Consider the following 27,993-nt stretch of genomic DNA (forward strand, 5'->3'; position numbering starts at 1 on the left):
TGGACTGTTTAATTTTATTGCTTAGGTATACAACATTAAGTCAATAGTTACATTTGGTTATGCTCATGACAATCAGTGATGTATGCATAATAACATTAAATTATTATAAATGTTGAAATAAATGGGTGAAACTTATATAAAAACATTTTAAAAAGCTAAGAAAAATTGCAACGGTTTTATTTATGAAATATCATAAAATATTCTGCATTAAAAACATGATTGAAACAAGTTCTTAAAATTTTGAAGAAAATATTAATAAACTTTTTTTCTGATAAAAAAAAATAAAACATTGCTAACACATTGGTTGCTAAACATTGTTGGGGAATGTATTGCACCATTACGAATTGATTCTTGATAATGATATAATATTACATTTTAGGTGTCCGACGCCAACCTCCTATGGCACATACATAAACCACCAGTTATTTATGGCTATATCACAAAAAAGCAAATATAAACTGTTAAAGAACCCCAAAACATACACCATTTTGTACTAAACAAAGTATAGTATTGCAAACTAACTACACACTTATGTACAGTTTCGTCTATTTTATAAATCAGTCCATTAATAAAATACAACAATACAATCAATACGACAACATAATATGGAGTCTTAGTAATATAGGCAACAGTGTTACAAACAGACAAACATAATCATTCAATGTCACGATAAGTAAATGTCCCAGAACTATTAGTTCCAAAATTCTAGCCTCGAGCTCTCATCACTGTTTCTAAACTAATAATATTTACAACAATTGACAGGTTTATCATAGAGTTAGACCAAGAAAAGTCTGCAGCGATTTTGATAGCCCACGCAGTGCAAGTGTTATTTATACGTCATAATTTCATAGTAGTTTGACGTTTAAAATAACACTTGCACTGCGTGGGCTATCAAAACCGCTGCAGACTTTTCTTGGTCTAACTCTAAACATTTGCTATTTGTGCCATTCCCAAGCTAAAGGAACATTGACGGGTGTCAATAAAGACTTGAATGGCATCTGCATGCCAGCCGCCCTTTACAAACGATCCTTATGGTTGGGCACAACACGTTTAAGGGGTGTAAAGGAGAGTTCTAATAAGACTTATTAATAGTATTTTGGCTGAGTCATGTCACATTCTACCAACTAGAGTGCAGTGCAAGGGTCATTTTAAACGTCAAACTTCTATGAAATTATGACGTATAAATAACACTGGCACTGCGTATGCTATCAAAATCGCTGCAGACTTTTCTTGGTCTAACTCTAACGACAATAGTGGGAAACAACAGAGGGCCTACCACGAACCACGTTCGACGTGTTGCCTCTCTGTCGCACTTGTAAATTCGTACGTAAGTGTGACCGGGAGGCAAGATGTAGAACGTGATTCGCGGTAGGCGCTCTGTACATGTATTGATTCATATTTCATACCTTACAATTAGATAGGTAGAAAAGGCGAACATCACGCACTACACAACGATCAACAAATTCACAAACACTCATACAATCTAATATGTATCATAAAGATAGTACGGATTCATAAATATCTGTAAAATAAGCGGAGGTATTTTTTTGGTAGAAAATGACGTTCGCTTGTGTTATAGGCATTTATAAAACAGCTCCCAGGAGTCTCGAATTTTGGGAATCCCAATACCACAAGGCGATAGCACAGTGTAAAAAGTAACAGTGGTCTGACGGCCCTAAACGCGAACCGAGCTACTAACAATGGCGACGACAGCGATGTATGCTGCTCGGGTACTACGCCTTTGGCTGTAATCTTGTTATGTTGTGGTCCAATATGAATCTTTTCTGTATTAAGTTTCTTAAATAGATATGTCACACAGTGAGCCCAGCTTTTATCATATACCTTACAATTTGTATAAGACCGCCACATTTCTGTCACTATTACATTCATTTTGGAAATAAAGGAGATTCACTTTACTTTATTTTAGCTATTTATTTAGGTACACATTATTATTTTATGAATTGACCGTGACTTATAAGTAATTATCTATTTTTCCATAAGACTGACAGTAGTTTAGGCAGACTTCAAAATGCAAGAGAGATAGAAAATATACGTTCACATCACTTTTTCAACTACTTATTCGTGCATCATATATAACTAATTTTTAACTATTGTTAAATAACCCTTATTTACTGTTACCGATCGCGGCTGAAACATAGATTTAATAGGGTCTAATATTATTCTATCTATATACATTATGCATATTTAGATGGCTATTTGGGTCGATCTTAAAAAAAAGGAAGTCTTGTGCGACAGTCGCTTACATCAATATGCTTCCTACACAAAGGGTCCTTTTCGCATGAAAGACACATGTTTTTACTACAACAATGACTGGATTGCTAAGAGGTTCTAAGGCAATTTCACGCTAAGTGATATCAGACTATCATCGTCGCGCGCGTCCAGGGGCCCATTTCTCGAACGGTATTAGACTAATATTATTAGTCCACGAACTGTCAAATTATATGGGTTACCATGGCAACACACTAATAATATTAGACTAATACCGTTCGAGAAATGGGCTCCAGGTGGCAATCTAATCACAAACACATATCTATTATAGGGTATAAACTGCTAAATTATTGCGAAGCGATATCAGTCTTCGACTACTTGAGTTATTTATAGGATGGAGGGAAGATTACCAAGTAATGGCAAATCTAACTCAGTGATTATGAACAGGGCCAAATTTATTTATTTAAATAAATTAGACCTTTATCCAGTTTTAAGACCCTTCAACAAACTAGTCTCATCCAGATTTACGGTGAATCAAGTATGAATCTTCTTATGATCGTACAGAATCACACCACTCATAAGGTCGTTACGGAAACTGACCATAGTATAATCAGCCAAGAAAGACAAGGCTATTTTCATCTCATTTGTTTATTGGTATCTGAAAGAGAACGCCTTATGTCTCCATCGCGGAACCATGTTTGCTAAACTAAAATGTACACATTTCAGAGACTCACAGCTGTTGGCTCGCTCGGTTGTCTCATCAAGCTCTTTTCTCGCGCGATAGCCGCGGCCTCTGCCGCTTCGGTCGGCTGCGTCATATATGCACCGGCACGTGTAACAACAACGCGTCGCGGCGAGGGAATTCTTCGGAGCACATTTCGCACCTGAACGGGCCGCCTTCCTGAGGTGAGGCTAGCGGGGAGGAGGGCGGGGACTGTTTGGGAGGCGGGGAGGGCGCGGACGCGGGCTCGGGGGAGGGGGAGGGCGTGGCGGAGCGCGGCGCGATGGCGCGCAGGTCGTCGGCCGGGTGCCGCGGCGGCCGTCGTCCTCGTACCTGTGTTGGTGAAAAATTTGGTTTAATAAGCATACAGACGTTGTTAACCATGCACTCTTAATAATTTTATCTGTAGACTCAACATTTTAAATTGCTAGCAGACTATAAATAAAAAAAATCGAAATGGCGGACAATTTGTTTTTTATCCTATCTCGAATTTAGTGCCAGTAGGTATTAGGACGGTTAAAACTAAAGGCTAAAGTTTCTCGAGATCAAAAGGATTTCAAGATGCAGGGGCGATCACAATAGATCTGAAATGGTAGTAGTGATACAGAGATAGAGGAGCTCGACATAGCCTCTAATAAAGAAGAAGAAGAAGATACTAGGTAGTATAGGGGTAGTATACCAGCTTGTAAGGTACCCTACGATAGCATGGAAGGTTTTAAATTGATATATTTTCGCTATATTCAATCTGTATGGAATGAATAAAGCATTATTGATTGATACCTGTCTGGGTTTGGCGCGGCGCACCTCGGTGTGTATCATCTTGGGTCGGGGCGGCGGCGCGCGGCGGCGGCGGCGCGGCGGCGCGGCGGGCGCGGGCGGGGGGGAGGCGGAGGCGGAGGGGGAGGGGGAGCGCGGGGGGGAGGGGGAGCCGCGCTCCCACGAGTGCCGCGGGGACAGCTCCGACTTGATTTTCCGCCGCCGCTTGTATTTCCGGGGACCGGTCTGTTGGGAAGGATGAAAATTAGGATTAGTTTCATTCAAACTTTTTCATTTCTCATGCTCTGAAAGAGGGTCATTGTTGTTCTAAAAGGTGAGCAGAAAATAATAATGGCAATGAATTGGGCCATCCAAACTTAAAAAATAACTATGCTCAGTTTTCTTGAGAATACAAGCCGGTGAGACTCGAAATCCATGGACACCTAAACCAACGACATGAATCACAGTCCTCTACAAATTCATTCTGGTTACTTGATGGTTGACGGATCATACACTCAGGGTCATGGAAACCATTTTTCAAAAGCCGACAATCTGAACAATATATAAAACACGTAAACATAAAAGACATCAGATTAGAGGTTATTAAATGAGCTTTTTAATGATGTCAAATTGAATAAGGCAAAACTATTTCAATAAGAGCTAGAATCGCTCGCAATACCATATAAAGGTGTGCGATTTCCATGACGCCGAGTGTATATAAAATCAGTAGTTCATAGTAAAAGCATGAAAGAATTGTTTGGTATAGTAAAACATAAGTAATAAACATTGTGCTTTCTTTTAAATCAATCCAAAAGCCAGGATTACCTGCGGCTGCCGCTTTAGCGCGGTGTTGGCGTCGCAGTGTTGAATAAGGTGCTGCACCAGCTCTGCACTGGAGTGTAGCGTACGACCGCAAACCACGCAGCAAAACGAGGGACCACCTACGATAAACATTTTTAAAATTAATACAATAGATAGACAAAAGAAGAAAATGTGGGCCGATTAACCTTATATTCTAGTAATTTTAATGTTGTATACTGGGGCTTATAGATTTGATTTAGATTGGTTTTTTGATTATGAACTGTCAGTCGTAAATTTCTGAATGAAGAAATGTCACTGTTCACAACTACAAATCGTATCCATAACAAATCCAGATCAAATTCATAACCAGGTCAATCTGGATAAGCCTCCTGGTCCATTTTAAATGCGCCAAAATTAGATTTAGGAACTCCTCTAGCAGTAAAATCACAAGAATTGAATTAGAACAGGTGCCCTGTTTATCAAAAGCTTGTAACTTGTAATACAAGTGGAAGTATCTTTCTAACAAAAGCTGTCAAAAAGTGACATCCGCTTGTATTACAAGTTACAAGCTTTTGAGAAACGGGCCCCTGTTCTAATTCAATTCTTGTTTTAAGAGCAATAGTTATTTCAATTTAAAGTTTTGAAAGTTCTGGTGCATAAAACTTAGGTATTTCGAAATTTAGTTTTTAGTATTTAATTAATTGGTGTAAAACCATATAACTTGAACATGTGAAGCGACCCAGCTTTACCACTGAGCTTTTACACAAAATATTAGGCTAATAAAGTTTGTTAGATATACATTTGTTTAATTGTTTCTCCTCCTAGCTTTCCTACGGCAAGGATTCGACACATTTCAGTTTAATTTAGTTTTCTTTTTGTTAACATGGCTGTTTCCTTTTTCGACAAGCCGGAGCTTTTCATTTATTTATTTTTTACCCCCTTTCAAAACAGCCGTGTTACACTGTTTATCAAAAGCTTGTAACTTGTAATACAAGTGGAAGTCCCTTTTTGACAGCTTTTGTTAGAAAGGGACTTCCACTTGTATTACAAGCTTTTGATAGACAGGGCACTGGTGGTATAAATGAATCCATACCGTTGGCGCGGCGGTCGGGCGCGGAGTGGTGGCTCCGCACGTGCTCGCGCAGCACCACGCGCTGGTTGAACGCGCGGGGGCACACCGCGCACGCGTACGGCTTCTCGCCTGCAACAACATACAACCTTACCACCGAAATAGGGTTGGCCGGTCGAACTATTTTACAGATGGTGGCGCCAGCATAGCTTGCCCTGTCAGTGCCTAGAACTGTGTCAAATTCTTGTTTTTTTTTTGTAATATTATGGCCTGGTTGCCAGACATTTAAGCCAAATGTCATAGAACAAACCTAAAGAAAAGGGCAAGCTATGATGGCGCCATCTATGCAAACCTTTGACAATTGCCAACCCCATTCAACCCAATGGCATTTAAGACATGATGCAGCTGATATCTACAAGCTAACGGTAGAATCGGTAGGCGCAGCTATTCTGATGATATATAAAATGTACGATCGCTATTAATAATAATAAATTAATTGAAGGAAACTTGTCCCTTACAAATCAAGTACAGAATCCTTTGTCTTTTGCTTCGCTGTGTATATGCTCGTGTTTTCTTTGCATTCAACAGAACCCGCAGGCGTAGCGCTCGTCAGTGTGGTGTGAAGCTTATACCGTCTACATAAGGTACATGGCTCCCCGATGGATTCATCAGAACCAGCTGGTGCGGCGTAGGGCGGCTCGTCGGCGTGATGTGAACCTTATCCCGTCTACATAAGGTATAGAATGCTTACCCGTATGTATACGCTCGTGTTTCCTGAGTGCCGCCGTCCGCGAAGGCCTTCCAGCAGAAGCGGCAGGCGTAGGGCTCGCCAATGAGATGTGAACCTTATTCCGTCTACATAAGGTACAGAATGCTTACCCGTATGTATACGCTTGTGTTTCCGCAGAGTGCCTCCGTCCGCGAAGGCCTTCCAGCAGAACCGGCAGGCGTAGGGCACGCCAATGTGATGTGAACCTTATTGCGTCTACATAAGGTACAGAACTCACCGGTGTGTATGCGCTCGTGTTTCCTCAGCGTGCCGCCATCCGCGAAGACCTTCCAGCAGAACCGGCAGGCGTAGGGCTCGCCAGTGTGATGTGAACCTAATCCCGTCTACATAAGGTACAGAATGCTTACCCGTATGTATACGCTCATGTTTCCTCAGCGTGCCGCCATCCGCGAAGGCCTTCCAGCAGAACCGGCAGGCGTAGGGCTCGCCAGTGTGATGTGAACCTTATCCCGTCTACACTAGCAAAAAGCAGAGCTTTGTAAGGGCTCGCGGAGTTTTTCTACCTAAACGTACCGAACCGCGACTTTGATCCAATCCGAGGCTTGTTCCATGTTCGATCGAGTGGGTACGTAATAAGTCCGTTAAGGACGCAGCTATAAGTGAGAGCAAGAAAGAAATATACTAACCGGACCCCGATCGCTGTCCGGTACGCCTGTCTGTTACAGCTTTTACTTTGTCATCATTAATATCATTTAATGTCACCCACACGTAATATACAATTTCATAAGCGCTTATTCGATCCTACATGGTCGCCCAGTACTTTTTGTAAGGAAGCCAACTGGCTTTCCTATATAATGTTGGGTCAGCGAGCCAATGTCCTTGAATTTATTTATGCGTCCACACCACACAATTGAGCGTAAAACTATCCCGTCTGGACACCTACTGGCGGTAATAATGTAATTCACATAAACTTACGTATAATTTGCTCTCTTAAGTGCTCATCAAGACGAGTGAGATGACCAAAACAGTGTATGCCTAATATGTTGCAACAAACGTGAGTTCCACTAAATACTGCCAGGCTTCAGCTACAGCTCAATCTTTAGTATCTCCCAAGTGCTCAAAAAGACGAGTCGGATGACCAAAACGGCGTGTGGATATGTTGTATAAAGCCTGAGTTCCACTAGGTACTGCCAGGGTTCAGCATCAACTATATTGGGTACTACTCTACCAAGTGATCATAATGACGAGTCGGATGTCCAAAACACAGCGTGTGTCTATGTTGCACCAAACCCGAGCTCCACTAGGTACTGCCAGGGTTCAGCATCAGCTCTATCTTGGGTACTACTCTCCTAAGTGCTCATCAAGACGAGTGAGATAACCATAAAATCGTGTGCCTATATTGCAATAAACCTGAGTTCTACTAAATACTGCCAGGCTTCAGCTACAGCTCTATCTTGGGTATCCCCCAAGTGCTCAAAAAACGAGTCAGATGACCAAAACAGCGTTTGCCTATGTTGCACCAAACCTGAGTTCCAATTGGTACTGCCAGGGTTCAGCATCAGCTCTATCTTGGGTACTGCTCTCCCAAGTGCTCATTCTGACGAGTCGGATGTCCAAAACAGCGTGTATCTATGTTGCACCAAACCTGAGTTCTACTAGGTACAGTCAGGGTTTAGCATCAGCTCTATCTTGGGTACAGCTCTCCCAAATGCCCATCAAGACGTGTCGGATGACTAAAACAGCGTGTGCCTATGCTGCACCAAACCTGAGTTCCACTAGGTACAGCCAGGGTTCAGCATAAGCTCTATCTTGGGTACTACTCTCCTAAGTGCTCATCAAGACGACTCGGATGAGCAAAACAGCGTGTGCCTATGTTGCACCAAACCAGAGCTCCACTAGGTACAGCCAGGGTTCAGCATCAGCTCTATCTTGGGTACCTACTACTCTCCTAAGTGCTCATCAAGACGAGTCGGATGACCAAAACAGCGTGTGCCTATGTTGTATTAAGCCCGAGCTCTACTAGGTACTGCCAGGGTTCAGCATTTCGTATCTTGGGTACTGCTCTACCAAGTGATCATCATGACATCATGTTGCACCAAACCTGAGTTCCGCTAGGTACAGCCAGGGTTCAGCATCAGCTCTATCTTGGGTTCTGCTCTCCCAAGTGCTCATCAAGACGTGTCGAATTACTAAAACAGCGTGTGCCTGTTGCATGCATGTTGCTCCAAACCAGAGTTCCACATGGTACTGCCAGGGTTCTGGGACATTTTGTTGAACTGCACGCCGACGTTGCTATTGGCGTGCAGTTTCCATACAAGTTGCAGTCGGGTTGTACCGTCTGTATCGGCCCTAAGTCACTGAAGTTTGTATTACCTTATATGCTTATCTTTATTTATAATTTTGGCAGTTCCAAGCAATAGTAACACTAAAACTGTTTCTCGAACTGAAGAATTTAAGTTTGCTAACACAACATGACTGATCAGTTCATCGGCGTCACATAGAGGGCTATTGCCATAGTAATTTTTGTAGTCACGGTACATTTACTGCCATCTATCGACACACGATTAAAACTTAAAATAAAATTGAAAATGTATAAATTAATCAAAATATGTATACGGATAAATGATTTTTAATTTTTAGTGTTCCATACTGACCCATGTTCTTTCACTGATGTGTGTTAAAATAGTTAAATATCAAACGGTGTCGTCAACGCCATCTAGCCGAGAATAGGCCAAAGGTATGGCGCCATCTATTCGAGAATGACTTTTTCTTGATATCCGAGGCACATTTTTTAGGGTTCCGTACCCAAAGGGTAAAACGGGACCCTATTACTAAGACTTCGCTGTCCGTCCGTCCGTCCGTCCGTCCGTCTGTCACCAGGCTGTATCTCACGAACCGTGATAGCTAGACAGTTGAAATTTTCACAGATGATGTATTTCTGTTGCCGCTATAACAACAAATACTAAAAACAGAATAAAATAAAGATTTAAATGGGGCTCCCATACAACCAACGTGATTTTTGACCAAAGTTAAGCAACGTCGGGAGTGGTCAGTACTTGGATGGGTGACCGTTTTTTTTTTTGCTTTTTTTTTGTTTTTTTTTTTTTTTGTATGGTACGGAACCCTTCGTGCGCGAGTCCGACTCGCACTTGCCCGATTTTTTCTTAGACTTTATATTTACTTCATTGTTTTCTTTGGCGTCACGGAACAGAACATACGAGTAAATAGATCTCCGCAGAGAATATACAGCAAGATTGAATGTTCCAGTATTCACAGAAACTTAATTGCTAAATTCGGAATCAAACCGAGCGAAGCGAGATGGGTCGGAATCCAAAATTTTAACCCACTTTTGTATTCATCGTTGTTATAGTGTAAACAACTTTATTTACGGTATTTGACACATTATGACTGACGTATATAGAGATGTAACTAACGCAAATCGATTGTCACAGCAAGCGATTACGATTGGATGGCACATAGACTGAGGTATCGAATTGTGACGTATAATGATTTTTTATTTGAGATTTAAATAAAGCTAAAATTATATGTTTTTCCCGCAAGGTAAATGCATTTAATACATCGACCTAGTAGGTCGCACCTATCGTCAAAATTGAAACTATCGGAATATCCATTTCCTCATCAATAATCAAATATACCTAATAAATAAATAATCATTTCGAATAACAATTAATCCCACGTTGTAGTATTATGTAATCTTGTGTGGTATAATAAGCTTTAGTCGGGCCTGTCAGTTAGAACAAAATTTTGACAGTTCCTAACAACTGACAGGCCGATACCGTCCTGCGGATTGTTAATCAGTGGGCCCCTGAAATAAGTTTGCGCTTTACATAATTCTTAAATTTATTAATAGATAATTCGGATAAGGGAGAGAGGAGGCTTTTGCCCAGTAGTGGGACAGACACATATGAAATGAAATGAAATGAAATATTTTTATTTCGAACAAAACAAACAAACAGAACAAAACATTTATAGCTTTCTATAATATAACTACGACGAACTGCACCAATACAAAAACTTTACTTTCAAACGTCAATACCGGATCGTTCAGAAATCGATACACTATCTATTCGAAAGTAAATATAATAAATTTAATAATGCTTTGTTGCGACCTAAAATGAAATATTCATATCGATTTACTTAGACGACTACCGATTCATAACGGTGGTGTCCGGACAACACTAAAATTAAAAAAAAAAAGACGTAGAACGTAAACGTTCGCAGTGCAGTTGTTTTCCTTTGTGATTTCAATGTGCAAGACATTTTACGTAGTGTTGCTGTAGTGAGTGACAGACGTCAAATACCGTAAATAACGTTGTTTACACTATAGCACATAGTACATTAGCACGAATTTTAATTCATAATTTTCTTAACAGATGGCGCTAGTAGTAATACAAAGTGTATTTCCTTTATTATATTTTTGAGGTTTATAAAATGATATTTTTATGTTTGATAACACATCTAGACATGAATTTAAATTACAATGTTAAATTTCAAACCTCACAGTGCGATAGTTTTTCCGTAAAGTGTACCACAAGAATGCATAGTTTGTCGAATAGTGATAGCTCGCTTCGCTCGCCCTAATAAGGTATAGAACTCACCGGTGTGTATACGCTCGTGTTTCCTCAGTGCCACCGTCCACGAAGGCCTTCCAGCAGAACCGGCAAGCGTAGGGCTCGCCAATGTGATGTGAACCTTATCCCGTCTACATAAGGTATAGAACTCACCGGTGTGTATACGCTCGTGTTTCCTCAGTGCCACCGTCCACGAAGGCCTTCCAGCAGAACCGGCAGGCGTAGGGCTCGCCAATGTGATGTGAACCTTATCCCGTCTACATAAGGTATAGAACTCACCGGTGTGTATACGCTCGTGTTTCCTCAGTGCCACCGTCCACGAAGGCCTTCCAGCAGAACCGGCAGGCGTAGGGCTCGCCAATGTGATGTGAACCTTATCCCGTCTACATAAGGCATAGAAGTCACCGGTGTGTATACGCTCGTGTTTCCTCAGTGCCACCGTCCACGAAGGCCTTCCAGCAGAACCGGCAGGCGTAGGGCTCGCCAATGTGATGTGAACCTTATCCCGTCTACTTAAGGTATAGAACTCACCGGTGTGTATACGTTCGTGTTTCCTCAGAGTGCCACCGTCCGCGAAGGCCTTCCAGCAGAACCGGCAGGCGTAAGGTCGCTCGCCGGTATGTATTCGGATGTGGATTTGTTGGGAGCTACGCGAGCCGAATACTTTGCCTGTTAAATGCAAATGAAATATTATTTTAATTCTATAGACATCGTTTACCCGAACACCATTCGACTTTTTGACCGCCACGACTATTTATGTAGCACGCAAAAGTAAACTTTAATGGAACATAACGAAGGTTAATTTTCAACTGTAATCGTTATCGGCGTTCGTCAACTGCGACGGTCAAAGGGTTCTTTTTCGTAGGAAATGGGCTCAAATGGATGGGCATTTTCTTAAATTTGCTTGGCAAGAGAGCAGTTGGTACTATCAAGACCTACCTAACCTACCTAACCCTTATACTATACCTAAGAACTTATGTAAAAAGTAATGAAATAAACGCATTTGTATTTGTATTTGTATTTTTGAAGACCACAGTAAAAAGAACATCGTACCACACTCTCTGCAGGGGAATTGCCGCGAACCACTCGAAGACGTGTTATTTCTTCCCCGTGACATCCTCTTGAATCTGAAAAACAACATATCAATAAAATATCTGATAATAAGCTGCATAATTTTGCATACTTATCCAATGATTTGTTTTAATTGGTTAGCTTTGGCATAGAGAAATATAGTAAGACAAGAGTGCTCACTCCATACATCAGTTATGGTACCAAAAAAAATTAGTATTTTCATAGTCGACATCTAGCATCGAGTAGCGGAGTTATCAGTACTTTAAGTAGTAGTAGTAGTAGTACTGTCAAATGACAATAGATGTAGCACCGACCGGAAAGTCTAATGCTCAACAACATAAGACTTTCCGATCGGTGCTACATCTATTGTCATTTGACAGTACTTAAAGAAGGTACTGATAATTCCGCTACTCTATGCTAGATGTCGACTATGAGAATACTATTTTTTTGGTACTAAAACTGATGTATGGAGTGAGCACTCTTGTCTTACTATATTTCTCTATCTATGGCTTTGGTTCCGATGCCATGGGCGAGAAAATGACAGAAGTGTTAATGACGAGTGTAGTACAAACAGCAACACTCCTAACTGTACATCGGTGGACCTTATTACAAATGGCATAAGGTCCACCGATGTACAGTTAACAGTGTGGGCAATGGTACTGACAGGATAGGTGCCGATAAGTGCCCGACACTGTGTATGTGGTGCGGATATTTAGCTCAGCTCTTAGTAGCTTAACCCGAAGGCCGAGAAACGCACGTGCACGCTCGACGCTGACGTCTCAAATATATGGCCGTCGGCAAGCGAGTACGCTCCTAGCGTGCTTTCCATGGTCGAGGCTTGAGAGTTGCGCAGCTGCGATCTTCGTAGTTGTGTCTAGGGATGTACCGACTAGTCGGGAAAGCCGACTATCCGGCCTCATTTGTAGTCGGCGACTGGTCGGCAAAAATGGCCGATTAGTCGGCACTTTATAAGTGACAGAATAATAGGGCAAAAAGAAATAAACAGCAAATATTTACCATTAGCTTTTCACATATTTTACCCAAATTCCTATTTAGGGTGCATACTAAAACTTTTGTTCGAATTATTGACTGTATGGTCGCTTTCATATGTCCGATTGTACGGTTGTATAACGTATAACGTGAAGAATAGCGAGACTAAAAGGGTAAAATGATTGTTTTTTAAGTGCATTTGAACCAAACTTAGACGAAACGAATGATCTGGCCAACTAGCCGACTAGTCGGTCGACTAATCGGCGGATGAATGGCGAATGGTGTGAGGCCTGTAAGGTACAGTACCTGGAGGGCGCGGGGCGGTCGGCGTGGCGCTCCGCGTGCGCGAGCAGCTGCAGCGCGTCCGCGCACGTCTCGCCGCACACGTCGCACGAGTGCTCCGCCCACGTCGACGACGAGCTGTCGTGACGTTTGTGACTGTCGACAATATCATCGTGCATTATTAAGAATAAAAAAATGATAAAGCACGTTCCTAAGAAGAAACCTACAATAAATAAATACAAGGATTCGCGATTCATCTCGGCATCGGTAAAACCAAGGACTGCAGATATTGGTTCTGTTGTGCAAGACGACACAACGAGTAAGATACGTGTCATGTTGCTAATTTATTATAGTGCCACAGTCTTTCGCAAGTTTCACGAAAACATGTCTCGTTACCAGGCCTCGCTACGTGTCTTATTTTTACCTGTGAGCGGCAGCCTGATGCCCGCCCGCTGGAACTCTACATAGGCTGTCAGCTAGCGGCGACAGCTGGTATTCAATGATATCTTCCCTAGAATATACTTTCCTAATAGTTTCTTATTCCTAGTTTCGTCCTACCTGTGAGCGGCAGCCTGATGCCGACGCAGCAGGTCGGCCCGCTGGAAGGCGACGCCGCAATCTTGACAGAACAGCTCGGGGCCCCGCTGCGTGTCGTACACGGCTCGCTCGCTCCCGCTGTCGGCTAGAGGCGACAGCTGGTATTCCATGTCGTCGTCACCTGCAATGAACCCATAGTTTAATTATATGGCCGGGTGACTCAGAATGTTTTAAAAGTTTTTTGAATTCTTATTATTAAAAATTTGATGTATGATTAAAAATTCACGAACCTACCGGTCTTTAAATCGACAGGGAATTTGGTGGCTCGGTTGGGTGTTGCGATCGTCACTACAACATTTTGACGTACGGATGTACGTTTGGCTGCCGAGCGTATGTTTGAGTTATTTTAAGATGATGTATGCGCAACGATACATACATACATTATGCGCAACGATATTCGTCAAACACAGGCATTGAGCGTGTACTTAAACAAACGACCGCCGATATTTTTAAACCGCGATCTTCAATTAGTTGTATAATGGCGTAGAAATGTCAACAGGACTTTTAACGAAGGGTCTTTGGGCTGAAAGGACACGAATAACCATCGACAATCCGAGGGCATAGACCCCGCGTGCCCATTGCATCACCACTGACTCGAGTTGGAGTCGTAGGTGTGGTGTCTGTACACCCCTTTATGTTTACTGTCTCTATGGCAGCTTGTCTATGCCATGAATGGCGTCCGTGTTCATGGAGTTATAGTGTCTCATCAATAAATAAACTCTATTAATTAATTGGTGTTTTAATAATTGAGATATGACATTGGCGACGAGGACTTGGAAGACCTACAGTGCAAAATTAAGCATAACACAACAGAAATATAAGTGATTGATGGTTATACGTAAAATAAGTGATATGATAGCCACCATCTTTTGTTTTAACAGTGGAGGTACCAAATAAAACGAACGAATGTCGGGAGAAACATCTTCAGAATCTTCAATATCATCAGATGACTCAATAGTTGTGCAAAAACCACAAAAAACCATATTTAAAAACGAAGATCAAAGAGAGTGGCTATAACATCAAATCTGCAATTAATCTATTTCTTTTTGATGATCGTAATATGCCTCATAGTACTATGGGGGTTACTCCTGCTAAACTACTTTATCAAAGGGAACTCAGGTCTAGGTTTTCATTGCTTAGGTCACAGTCTATTGCTGAAAAGTCATTGGAGATGTTAGAAAAACAAGCAAGGCTGGCATCGGGTAGTAGATTAGTTAAATTTACAGTAGGGCAGAAGGTAATGTTGAGAGATTATAGGAAAGATCATAAACCTTGGATTCAAGGAGTAATTGTAGAAGAATCCATTCCGGACACCACTTACATCATTGATGTTGATGGTGTCATGTGGAAAAGGCATGTAAACCAAATGATTAAGTGTAGTGATAGTTTGTTAGAATAAGTAGGTACCTATCTAAGTTTTGGGTTATGATATTTACTCTGTAGTTTTAAGTACCTAAGTTAACAATTACTTGTGATTTTGTTAATTTTTGAACTGTTTGAGTTCTGGTGGGGAGAGTGTGGTGTCTGTACACCCCTTTATGTTTACTGTCTCTATCGCAGCTTGTCTATGCCATGAATGGCGTCCGTGTTCATGGAGTTATAGTGTCTCATCAATAAATAAACTCTATTAATTAATTGGTGTTTTAATAATTGAGATATGACAGTAGGGCTCCGAGGACGGCTCCTGCTGATGTGGGTGCGACAAGCGCAAAAAGTGACGGGTGAATAGACTATGTAAGAATGCGTCGCGATCTTGTAGCCCTCGCATCACTGACCCGAGTTGGAGTCGTAGGGCTCCCTGGTCGGCTGCTGCGGCGGCTGGTGCGGGTGCCGCTGGCGCGCGTGTGTGGCCAGCGCCTCGCGCGACCAGCACAGCTCGCCGCACGTGCCGCACTCTATCGGCGAATCTCCTCCGTGTATCTGCCAAAACAAAATAGACATTATTAGCTTAGCAATATAGTTCAAAACTTGTCACCTTTTCCCTAGTGAATATAGTAGGCGGCGATGGAAATCTCACTGTAACGACTCACCCTAGAGTGTGACTGCAACGCCTTCTCCCTCGCGAAGCCGACCCCACAATGCCTACAGACAAAGGGTCGGCTGGGGTCGGCCGGCGGCGGGCAGGGCTCGGGCTCCGAGGGCGGCGACGGCGGCGGCAGCGGCGGGGAGCGCGGGGGCCGCGCCGGCGAGCGCGCGCGGCGGGACCATTGCATGGTGCGCGCTGACGTCATATTCTCCCATATGTCTCCGTTCTGAAAAACAAGATTCATTGAGTTTACGATTATTACTAAGGAATTGGGGATAACATTATTGGTATTGGTAATATTTTATTGGATGTAAGCCCCACATCATCTCTGTTTTGCTTTCCCAGCGGCCGTTTTTTGGCCCCACAATATAAATAAATAAATAAATATTAGGGGACATCTTACACAGATCAAACCTAGCCCCAAACTAAGCAAAGCTTGTACTATGGGTACTAGGCGACGATATACATACTTGTATAGATAAATACATACTTATATACATAGAAAACAACCATGACTCAGGAACAAATATTAGTGTTCATCACACAAATAAATGCCCTTACTGGGATTCGAACCCAGGACCATCGGCTTAGCAGACAGGGTCACTATCCACTAGACCAGACCGGTCGTCAAATATAAAAAATATAGTTTGTTGAAAATGGTTACATCGCTATAATATAATACAAGTTAATAGGTAATAAATGTCAATAGGTAAATCACTATGATTTAACTGACTTACTTCTTCAGGCACTGGCTCGGGATTCTTTTTTCGTCTCCCTCGCTTTTTCTTTGGTTTTATTACTTGACTGTTATCTAACACGTCCTCTGTAACAAAAAAAAATTTGTAATAAACACGTGAAAATATAAATAGGTATTTCAATATGGATAAAAAGACAAAGCAAAGGAGTCAATCATATTGGTAATTATACAAAGTCTAACCTGGAAAATCAATCCCTACATTTCTACAAGTTTGTCTAAATACTCTAGAGTCTAAGTCCTATTGCTGAGAGAACCAGTCAGTTGCAACAAAGCATGGTCTTCTGAATCCATCGCACGCAACGCAATGATTGCAGGTTCGTTTACTAGGAACCTTCTATAAACTAGTTAAATTCCATATTTAAATGGCAGCACAATGGTGGTCTCAGAGCAGGCGGCAAGATGAGCGTTACCTGACAGAATCGTCGCTAGTAGAAGCTTATAAAAGTACTAACCATAGTCAACCGGGTCCGCGTTGTCCGGCACCATAGCGTGCACCATGAGGTGGTTCATCAAATCGCACTTGCGCACGTAGCGCACGCCGCAAAGGTTGCAGGCGTGGGGGCGGTCGTTCTGGTGGGCCACCATGTGGTTCATTGTCCGTTAACTGTGGATGGTACACGTATAACACTAACCATAGTCGACCGGGTCCGCGTTGTCCGGCACCATAGCGTGCACCTTGAGGTGGTTCATCAGATCGCACTTGCGCACGTAGCGCACGCCGCCGCAAAGATTGCAGGTGTGAAAGGCGGTCGTTCTGGTGGGCCACCATGTGGTTCACTGTCAGTTAACTGTGGGTGGTTAACGTATAACACTAACCGTAGTCGACCGGGTCCGCGTTGTCCGGCACCATAGCATGCACCTTGAGGTGGTTCATCAGATCGCACTTGCGCACGTAGCGCACGCCACAAAGATTGCAGGTGTGAAAGGCGGTCGTTCTGGTGGGCCACCATGTGGTTCACTGTCAGTTAACTGTGGGTGGTTAACGTATAACACTAACCGTAGTCGACCGGGTCCGCGTTGTCCGGCACCATAACGTGCACCTTGAGGTGGTTCATCAGATCGCACTTACGCACGGTAATCTTGCAGGTTGAGTTATGCAATGAAAGTTGAACCTTCTATATTTAAATGACAGGGCAATGATGGTCTCAAACATCATCAAACAAACATCAAACATCAACATTTATTCAGCAAATAGGCCACAAGGGCACTTTTACACGTCATCATTGAATTTACATACAAGGAAAAATAATAACATCAACAATTTTATAAAATAAAACTAACAATTCAATCTAACGTATTACAATTACTAAGAGATGTATATGGTCTCTTAATGTCGAATTACATAAAAAATACAGATACAAAACACAAAAAAAAATCTATTATATTTAGAGGTGTAAATGTCTCTAGGTGTCAGAACTATAAGATTATATAGTTTATCAAGTTATCCTTAGAGATGTATAGGGTCTCCAAGAGTCAATATCCTGTATAATTAATACATTCATTAAGAGAAAAGAACCATACGAGAGCAGAATGAGGCGTCTCACTGTAGTTAATTAATAAAAATGTCCGCGCTGTCCGGCACCATAGCGTGCACCTTGAGGTGGTTCATCAGATCGCACTTACGCACGCTAAGCTTGCAGGTTCAGTTACTCAATGAAAGTTGAACCTTCTATATTTAAATGACAGGGCAATGGTGGTTTCAAAGAATCGATATACCTATGGCAGGATTGTCGCTAGTAGAGGCTTATAAAAGTACTAACCGTAGTCAACCGGGTCCGCGTTGTCGGGCACCATAGCGTGCACCTTGAGGTGGTTCATCAGATCGCACTTACGCACGGTAATCTTGCAGGTTGAGTTATGCAATGAAAGTTGAACCTTCTATATTTAAATGACAGGGCAATGGTGGTTTCAAAGAATCGATATACCTATGGCAGGATTATCGCTAGTAGAAGCTTATAAAAGTACTAACCATAGTCGACCGGGCCCGCGTTGTCCGGCACCATAGCGTGCACCTTGAGGTGGTTCATCAGATCGCACTTGCACACGTAGCGCACGCCGCAAAGGTTGCAGGCGTGGGGGCGGTCGTTCTGGTGGGCCACCATGTGGTTCATTGTCCGTTAACTGTGGATGGTACACGTATAACACTAACCATAGTCGACCGGGTCCGCGTTGTCCGGCACCATAGCGTGCACCTTGAGGTGGTTCATCAGATCGCACTTGCGCACGTAGCGCACGCCGCAAAGATTGCAGGTGTGAAAGGCGGTCGTTCTGGTGGGCCACCATGTGATTCACTGTCAGTTAACTGTGGATAGTACACGTATAACACTAACCGTAGTCGACCGGGTCCGCGTTGTGTGGCACCATAGCGTGCACTTTGAGGTGGTTCATCAGATCGCATTTGCGCACGTAGCGCACGCCACAAAGGTTGCAGGCGTGGGGGCGATCGTTCTGGTGGGCCACCATGTGGTTCACTGTCAGTTAACTGTGGATGGTACACGTATAACACTAACCGTAGTCGACCGGATCCGCGTTGTCCGGCACCATAGCGTGCACCTTAAGATGATTCATCAAATCGCACTTGCGTACGTAGCGCACGCCACAAAGGTTGTAGGCGTGGGGGCGGTCGTTCTGGTGGGCCACCATGTGGTTCACTGTCAGTTAACTGTGGATGGTACACGTATAACACTAACCGTAGTCGACCGGGTCCGCGTTGTCCGGCACCATAGCGTGCACCTTAAGATGATTCATCAAATCGCACTTGCGTACGTAGCGCACGCCACAAAGGTTGCAGGCGTGGGGCCGGTCGTTCTGATGGGCCACCATATGGTTCATCAGGGCGGCTTTCTTGCGGAACCGCCGTGAGCAGAAGTCGCATGGCCATGGTCGCATTGCTGTGTACTGGTCCTGTTGGTAAGGAAGACATTATTTAATGGATAGACTGTTAAATAAATAATAATAAATCCTGAGAATTCAGTTTGTAAACAATTAGTAACAATACCATAAGGTTGTTATAATACTCTTATATTTTTATTCTCATAATTTTTTTCTTTTCTTTTTTTTTTGTGTTTTGTTTTTGCACGCACAAATAGCTCTGTTTTACTATGTAGAAACTACTTAATAAGCATGATGTTAAAATATTTTCATTAAGGAAACTGTAAGTCTAGTTTTAAGAAAAGTTCCAGTGTTATACAGGGTGGAAAGGCACGACGATCCTTCCCGGAAGTATTAGGTCGTTTAAGTGATACAGAGACTATTGGTAATGGTAAGAATCGTTAATTGAGTAAAAAATAAAAATTGCAAAAATACTACTTTTTAACTGTGGTGATAACCCTATAGCATGTGCACATGACGGCTAGATTAAGGATCTCCGTCGGGAAAGCTCGGGACTTTACACTTTTTTCCGATCGTTGACAGTATCGCAATGATGTATGAATGACGCATAAATGTCAAATAAATCAAATGCATGCAAAAATATTACAAACAATTTTATTACTTTCTTAGATAATTACTTTTTTCCAATATTTAATACTATCTTCTTTTCACATACGGTGTTCAAATGTACCTCCGTGTATTACAACGCCGCCGCAGCCCGTACCCGAGTATGTCGATGCACATGCGATATAGTGTATGCTCTTCGTCATTTATCCTCCGCAGAAAGCACCAATTAGCTTTTGTCTCATTTCGTCCGCAGTTTCACATTCCGTTTGGTTTGGTACACCATATCTTTTACACAGCCCCACAAATTTAAATAGCCACGAGCATCTAACATTTTTATTTGAAGAATATGACATTCAATAAGTATAGTTCAATGAAAATTTAATTTCAAACATCAGACGTCTTGTCTATTTCCTACCACGCAAGAAGGTTTGTTAGTTAGGTATTTAAGAAGTATTTATTCTTGATTTATTCTTAGTATTTAATTTTTGCAAGTTCATTTGGTGCAACTAACACAACCTACTTGTTATTTTTAATTATTTTAGATAGTTTCCAATTATTCGAAAATAATTTTGTGAAACGTGTTAAGAAACTAAAACCTTTTTATCAGTCAAGGAAACCAGAGATATTTATAAGACGATTGCGTACTTTTGAGTGGTTGTCAATGTCACCATTTGAACTGTCGTTGTAAACAATGTTGTGGTTAGTATTATTAATATTAAGGAATAACATAACTATTTCATTCAAGTATTGAACAAGTGGAACCACTAAGAAAGCGAAAATCCTGCAATGATTCTTACCGTGCTGTAAGCAGACCTAAAAATGGTTAGATGGCAACAAATTAGCATAATTTCCTGTCGAATACTGATTGTTTACAAGTAAGTTCATTGACCCTGTCACCTGTTAGGGTTAGAACAAAGTAGTTTTTTGCGTGGATGTTTAAAAGGTCATAATTTAGAAACGGTTGCCCATATTAACATAGTTTCTATGGAGAAAATATAGAGCTTAGTCTAAACTATCTCCCATTTCCGGAAAGGATCGTCGTGCCTTTCCACCCTGTATATAACTATAAAAGACTGTTTGTTTCTTAAATAAATAAATAAAATAATTAATATTTATGGGACAAGTGAGCAAAAGAAGGCTTGTGTTGTGGGTACTCAGAGAATGACATATATGATAAAATTAATAAGAAAACACCCATGACTCAGGAATAAATATCTGTGCTCATCACACAAATAAATGCCCTAAACCGGAATTCGAACCCAGGACTATCGGTTTCACAGGCAGGCAAAATTTTAGAACTTATAGACATTATTTTGTTATGAGTATTCTTATATTCCTGCATAACGTTGTAAAGTGGTGTATAATGAAAGAGAAATTCTGTGTCGAAAGTATAAGAAACTTGTCTTACCAATAATGTTTAACATAATCCATTTGGTACTTGTGTCGTTCATGCTGGTGCCCTTATAACTTTATTTCTTACTAGCTTACCAACTTTCCAAAAGACAATAGTACACTCCAAAAAAATTACTTAGCATTTACCAATCTCTGTTTTAAAATGTATTATCATGCAACACTTTTATTTTATTACGTAAGATAGATACAGCTATAATCTTCAAACAAAACAATGAACATTATCACTAACAAAAGAATGATTGCGAAGTAATACTTACTGTGGAATTTTAACATTAATTAAAACATGATATTCTAGTAGCTATAAAAAATTATGTCAGATACATGATGTATTAAATTCGACATTAAAATGATATATGAACAAACTGTTGTAAACTGATGTAAACAAACTGTTAACAAACATGTATAATAAAGCAGGGCTCGGAACCGGTTTTTTTGTAAAACCCGAAATAGCCCAATATTTTTAATTATTTTATACCCTTTGCGTAGGACTGAATCATGTATTTAGTTAACAACTTCGTATTATTAGATTGTCTCATTAAAAATTAAATAATAAACCAAAGAACGTAATAATACCGGTATTTTTTGTATGAAGAAAAAACCAGTTCCGAGTCTTGTAATAAAGTAAAAACATACAAAAATACACCTAATGTTAATACAAATATTTCAAATTCTTCAAAGCACTTACCTGATCTGTTGGAAGTGGGACATCAATATCATTTTCCTCTTTTATGTCCAATACTGGGTTCGTAAAGTGCTCCAATGGAACCTCGACTCTGAAATTATACAAACTAACAATCAAATATTAATTACAATTTGCAATAGATACAGTAATTATAATATTTCTTTGTAGGTCCTGCAGGAACATTGCATTTATTGTGTAAATGCATGCAGCCTGTATTCATCTCCATCTAGGTTTATGTTTGTCTTTTTCATTTAAACTTTATGGCTAGAGATATAGTGATAGAGCTTAGCGAAAAGAAACTGCATTTTTGGCAGAAAGCAAGCCGCTTTGCCCAGTGATACTAGGGACCAATCTGAATGATTTCATCCGAGGAAACACAAATTTCATTCACTAGAATTCAAGATGGCGGACCTTTTCCAAAATGGCGGCTGCAATATTAAAAAAAATTATAGACACAAAACGGCTGCACCGATTTTAGTGATTGATATATCGATCAATTCGTATTGACACTTGTAATCGAATAAAAAATATGGCATTCAAGAAATTAAAGATGGCGGCCGAATATTAAGAAAATTGTGTTTTTTTTCTTTAATTTTTTTCCTTCTAATGAAAATAACAACTAAATATTCTATAATATGATCACATATTCTTTCATTTAAATGAAACCTGATAATATTATCTGCAAAATAAAAAAACAATCTTAACAATCCCTTGAGTAGTTTTTGAACTATACGCATTTCAAAAAGCGCGTAACTGCCGTCCGAAACGGCCCACTCGCGCGGCTCGCGTCAAAAGTGAGAATTTTGATGATTTAAAGGTAAAAAAAGAACTGAAAACATATTTACTTTATTTATTGAGCTATAAATAAATAAATAAATTGTATTTCCGCTTATTATTTGTGACCATCACGGGAAAAGTTATGGCGGCTGGCGCTTACGTCGCTTAGCACCGCAATAGTATTGGAGCGGCGTTAATAATAGCGTAAGCGCCATCCGCCCTAAGGTACCTATCTATACCCGTGGGTTCAAATTTATTCCTCTTTATCATCTTCGTCCGATGTGGATGAACTGAAAGAAAAGAACACTCATATGAAATCAGAACAAAATATACCTAATATAATTAAATTAAATATATAGAGATGAACTACGCCAAACTAACTTCCATTACTATTTCAATGTGTTTAATATTGATATAGTAATGGAGGGGCGGGACAGTTTGGCGTGGTTTATCTATAAGTACCTTTCGTTTTTGCAGTTGCCTTTGCAAGTGCTGCATTGCACTGTACAGGGTAGACCCACCCTCCGACACGTGCAGCGCATTGTTTCGCAGCCTTTTTTACAGCCGCAATGGTCCAGGTATGATAATTCACGCTATCTCCCTGGCATCAGGCCATTGCGGTTCCCAACTGCCATTAAATGACTTCCAACCCCAAGAGGATGGCAATGGCACAGAGGCATCATCAAGAATAAGGGCATATCACCCCATAACTGGCCTGCTTGATATGTGAGACGGAGCGCGTGTTTATGTAATGCTGCCGATGTTGGTGGGATGCTGGTTACCAATTTCTTTTTAGTAGCAAATAGCTCCTTGCGTACCAAGTTGTCCGACGAATGTGCTATTTGTGGGTCATATAGGTAGCAGGTGAACTTTTCCGGCATAGCCATGATTTCTTCAGGAAGGCTTTGTAATGGCTGCGATATTTGTTTCAAAGCTGGTGTAACTTCAGGGTGTGACAACCACGTTTTGAAGCAAGACTTATTTTCTTTTGTATGGAAGTAAGAAGTAGTGTCACACCCTGTAGAGGCGTGAAAGTCACGAAGAGCGGTTGATCTGTCAGGACCCAAAGTATTTGCTATTTTATGAAGATCGCCATAACGGCGTTTATTTGCCGTCCCAGTTAATAGACATAACTCTTGCAGGCCACTCTCAATTTAAGTTTGATGATATGATATCAATAACACCAAAACGGAAGACCGGAAGATCTAATCAAAATACGCCTAATTCCCTGTTCTGCCTGATCTTATGAATAGGAACACATGCGAAAGAAGCTGATGGCCGCATCGTACTTCACGCAAAAGATCAGCAGAACAGGGAATTAGGCGTATTTAGATTAGATCTTCCGATACAGATGTTTTGGTGTTATTGATATAATATCATCAAACTTCAATTGATAGTGGCCTGCAAGCGTTATGGCTAATAACTGGGACTGCAAATAAACGCCGTTATATCGATGTTCATAAATAGCAAATACTTTGGGTCCTGACAGATCAACCGCTCTTCGTGGCGTGAACGCCTCTACAGGGTGTGACACTACTTCTTACTTCCATACAACAGGAAAGAAGTCTTGCTTCAAAACATGGTTGTTACACCCTGAAGTTACACCAACTTTGAAAGAAATATCGCAGCCATTACAAAGCCTTCCTAAAGAAATCAGGGCTGTGCTGGAAAAGTTCACCTGCTACCTATATGACCCACAAATATCACATTCGTCGAACAACTTGGTACGCAGGTAGCTATTTGCTACTAAAAATAAATTGGTAACCAGCATCCCACCAACATCGGCAGCATTACATAAACACGCGCTCCGTCTCACATATCAAGCAGGCCACTTATGGGGTGATATGCTCTTATTCTTGATGATGCCTCTGTGCCATTGCCATCCTCTTGGGGTTGGAAGTCATCTAATGGCAGTTGGGAATCGCAATGGTCTGATGCTAGGGCGATGTGGCGTGAATTATCATACCTGGACCATTGCGGCTGTAAAAAAGGCTGCGAAACAATGCGCTGCACGTGTCGGAGAGTGGGTCAATCCTGCACAGTGCAATGCAGCACTTGCAAAAACAAAAGGTACTTATAGATAAACCACGCCAAACTGTCCCGCCCTCCATTACTATTTCAATACTACACACATTGAAATAGTATTGGAGGGGCGGGACAGTTTGGCGTAGTTCATCTCTATATATTTAATTTAATTATATTAGGTATATTTTGATCAGATTTCATATGAATTTTCTTTTCTTTCGTTCAACTACATCGGGCAAAGATGATAGAGAGGAATAAATTTGAACCCACTGGTATAGGTACCTTAGGGCGGATGGCGCTTACGCTATTATTAACGCCGCTCCAATACTATTGCGGTGCTAAGCGACGTAAGCGCCAGCCGCTATACCTTTTCCCGTGATGGTCACAAATAATGAGCAGAAATACAATTTATTTATTTATTTATAGCTCAATAAATAAAGTAAATAGGTTTTCAGTTCTTTTTTTACCTTTAAATCATCAAAGTTCTCAGTTTTGACGCGAGTCGCGCGATCGGGCCGTTTCGAACGGCAGTTACGCGCTTTTTGAAATGCGTATAGTTCAAAAACTACTCAACGGATTGTTAAGATTGTTTTTTTATTTTGCAGGTAATATTATCAGGTTTCATTTAAATGAAAGAATATGTGATCATTTTATAGAATATTTAGTTGTTATTTTCATTAGAAGGAAAAAAATTAAAGAAAAAAAACTCATTTTTTTTAATATTCGGCCGCCATCTTTAATTTCTTAAATTCTATATATTTTATTCGATTACAGGTGTTAATACGAATTGATCGATATATCAATCACTAAAATCGGTGCAGCCGTTTTGTGTCTATATTTTTTTTAAATATTGCAACCGCCATTTTGGAAAAGGTCCGCCATCTTGAATTCTAATGAATGAAATTTGTGTTTCCTCGGATGAAATCATTCAGATTGGTCCCTATTATCACTGGGCAAAGGGGCTTGCTTTCTGCCAAAAATGCAGCTTTCGATGTAAATATCGCCGTAAGCCCTACTACTAATAGCTAAACAAAATATGTTTACATTATACTTTACTGTCATAAAGTATAATTATACATGTACATGCAAATATATTGTTTTATTTATTTATTTTTCTTATAGTCAGGTGACAACCAAAGTTCAGTAATTACTACCACAAATTCAAAGCCATAATGAACCATACTAGTAACAAAACAAGGTTGCCTTTTGTTTAATTATTTTTATTTTGGTTGCAATGCAATCTGACGAAATGTGCATGGACTAAAATGAAAAACTTGCAATAGAGAATGGTAAATAAAATAATATTACCAGGAGCCCATTTGATGGTGGCATGGGCATTTCGTGTACATAACCATGGGGTTATGTACACAAAATGCCCAATATAATCCTCTTCAAAAATGTAAACATTAAGAACAAGAGACATAATATAATTTTAATAGAAACAGAATGTTATACATCATTGGGTGAACGCCTGAGTCACATTTTTTTAACCTCATAAGACCCACCATATAAAGTTTCCCAATTTTTAATTTGAACCTTATTCTATAAGTAAATTGGAACGAATTTCGTTTGTTTTAAACAGCAATGAAACAAAAGAAATGCTACTCTATTTGGTTCATGAAAGGTTCAAATTAGATTGCAACAAATATGTACATTCTAATGTACATTTAGTCTAAGGAGGTTAAGATTTGTTGTGAAAATTAGAACATCTCTATTATTTAATAATAAAATCAAATAACTGACCTGTCCTGCCCCTCAGTCCAGTCATCCGTGATCACCTCCTCTGTAACGCACTCCACACTGGGGTCCACAGCCAACTCGGCAGCATCCGTGTAACTGACTACATCCTGGGACAAGAACATCAGATTCTCCGCTGCTATCTGATCTGTGTCTTGTATGATAACTTCTGAGCTCTGCAAATTTGGTGTGAATCTCTTTACTTACTTGAATTATAGTTTTATAGTTTGATTTTAGAGGTATTTAAGTACTTAATACATTTTTCAATCACAAAGAAATAGAAATAATTTGTTCTTATCTGTTACACATTCTCGACTTGCACAGTACTTATTATAATGTAATATAACAAACACAATTTTATTTTCAAATTGAACTTATTTAAATTAAGATATTAAAAGAGGACTCTTTCTTTACATAACATTTAAATTAAATTATAAATTTTCATGTACCAATATCAAATAAGAATTATTATGTATTTACCATATTGGAGTAAGAACCAGCTTGCACATTATCTAAGCCACAGATGACCTCTGAAGCCACTACACCTGGGATGTGCTAAAAGTATAATATACATTTTAAACATAAATATCAGAAAAGTTTAATTAATATAACATATAAAACGATTATACCTTTGACTCCACTTCCTCCTCCTCCCAGTGGAGATTGAAATCTTCACCTTCACCATCCATTTTGGTTTTTTGTTATGTACCATCCATAACTAAAAGAAACAAATAAAATAATGAGTACGATTAGACCCATAAATTAACTAAAACAGGCTCAGTAACCAACAAGTACCCTTATTCCATACCATCCTGTCAACAATACTCTATACACCCTATATAATTTCTAAACCAAAACATCAACATAACCTTATTTAACAACATATTATTTTCCCTGACTACGATCTATTAGTGGACAATAAACTAAAGATGGAAAATTCTAATAAAAGAAAAGTCACTTCGCTAGCGAAACATGGCATAATCAAACAGAAAAGCTGAACAAAAATGGTGTCAACAGCTATAGACGTAAAACGCTTAGGTTATCCTTGTCAAACGAATAGGTTAATAAACATTGATTTTCTTACCGATTTTTACTAATATTTGGATGAACAAAGCTTCTAAATCACGAATCGCAATGAATTTCGAGATAATCGAAGCTATAACATATAACTATACGTTTACATGACGCAATCAAAGAACGTATCAATACTTGAAAATTGGTTATAATAAAATGTCGACAAAAACTTTGAAAGTACTAACCAGTTATTTAACTAAATAATAATATTTTATAACGTATTTAG

General features: G+C 40.3%; 1 protein-coding gene across 1 annotated transcript; it reads right to left on the reverse strand.

Annotated features, from left to right (window-relative positions):
* LOC134796024 (zinc finger protein 358) lies at positions 1-27,946 on the reverse strand. Its single transcript, XM_063767938.1, has 18 exons — positions 27,778-27,946; positions 27,323-27,411; positions 27,174-27,248; positions 26,700-26,869; positions 22,158-22,260; positions 19,312-19,525; positions 16,602-16,687; positions 15,869-16,090; positions 15,614-15,758; positions 13,800-13,959; positions 13,266-13,397; positions 11,952-12,025; positions 11,430-11,567; positions 5,601-5,708; positions 4,532-4,647; positions 3,731-3,952; positions 2,309-3,283; positions 1-2,277 (listed from the first exon to the last, which is right to left on the reverse strand). Exons 2-17 carry the CDS (start codon positions 27,380-27,382, stop codon positions 3,044-3,046), a joined length of 2,265 nt encoding a protein of 754 aa, XP_063624008.1. The 5' UTR covers positions 27,383-27,411; positions 27,778-27,946; the 3' UTR covers positions 1-2,277; positions 2,309-3,043.
* Positions 27,947-27,993: the final 47 nt, after the last annotated feature.

Source organism: Cydia splendana, chromosome 13 (assembly GCF_910591565.1).
Source record: "Cydia splendana chromosome 13, ilCydSple1.2, whole genome shotgun sequence".
Taxonomy (NCBI): Eukaryota; Metazoa; Arthropoda; class Insecta; order Lepidoptera; family Tortricidae; genus Cydia; species Cydia splendana.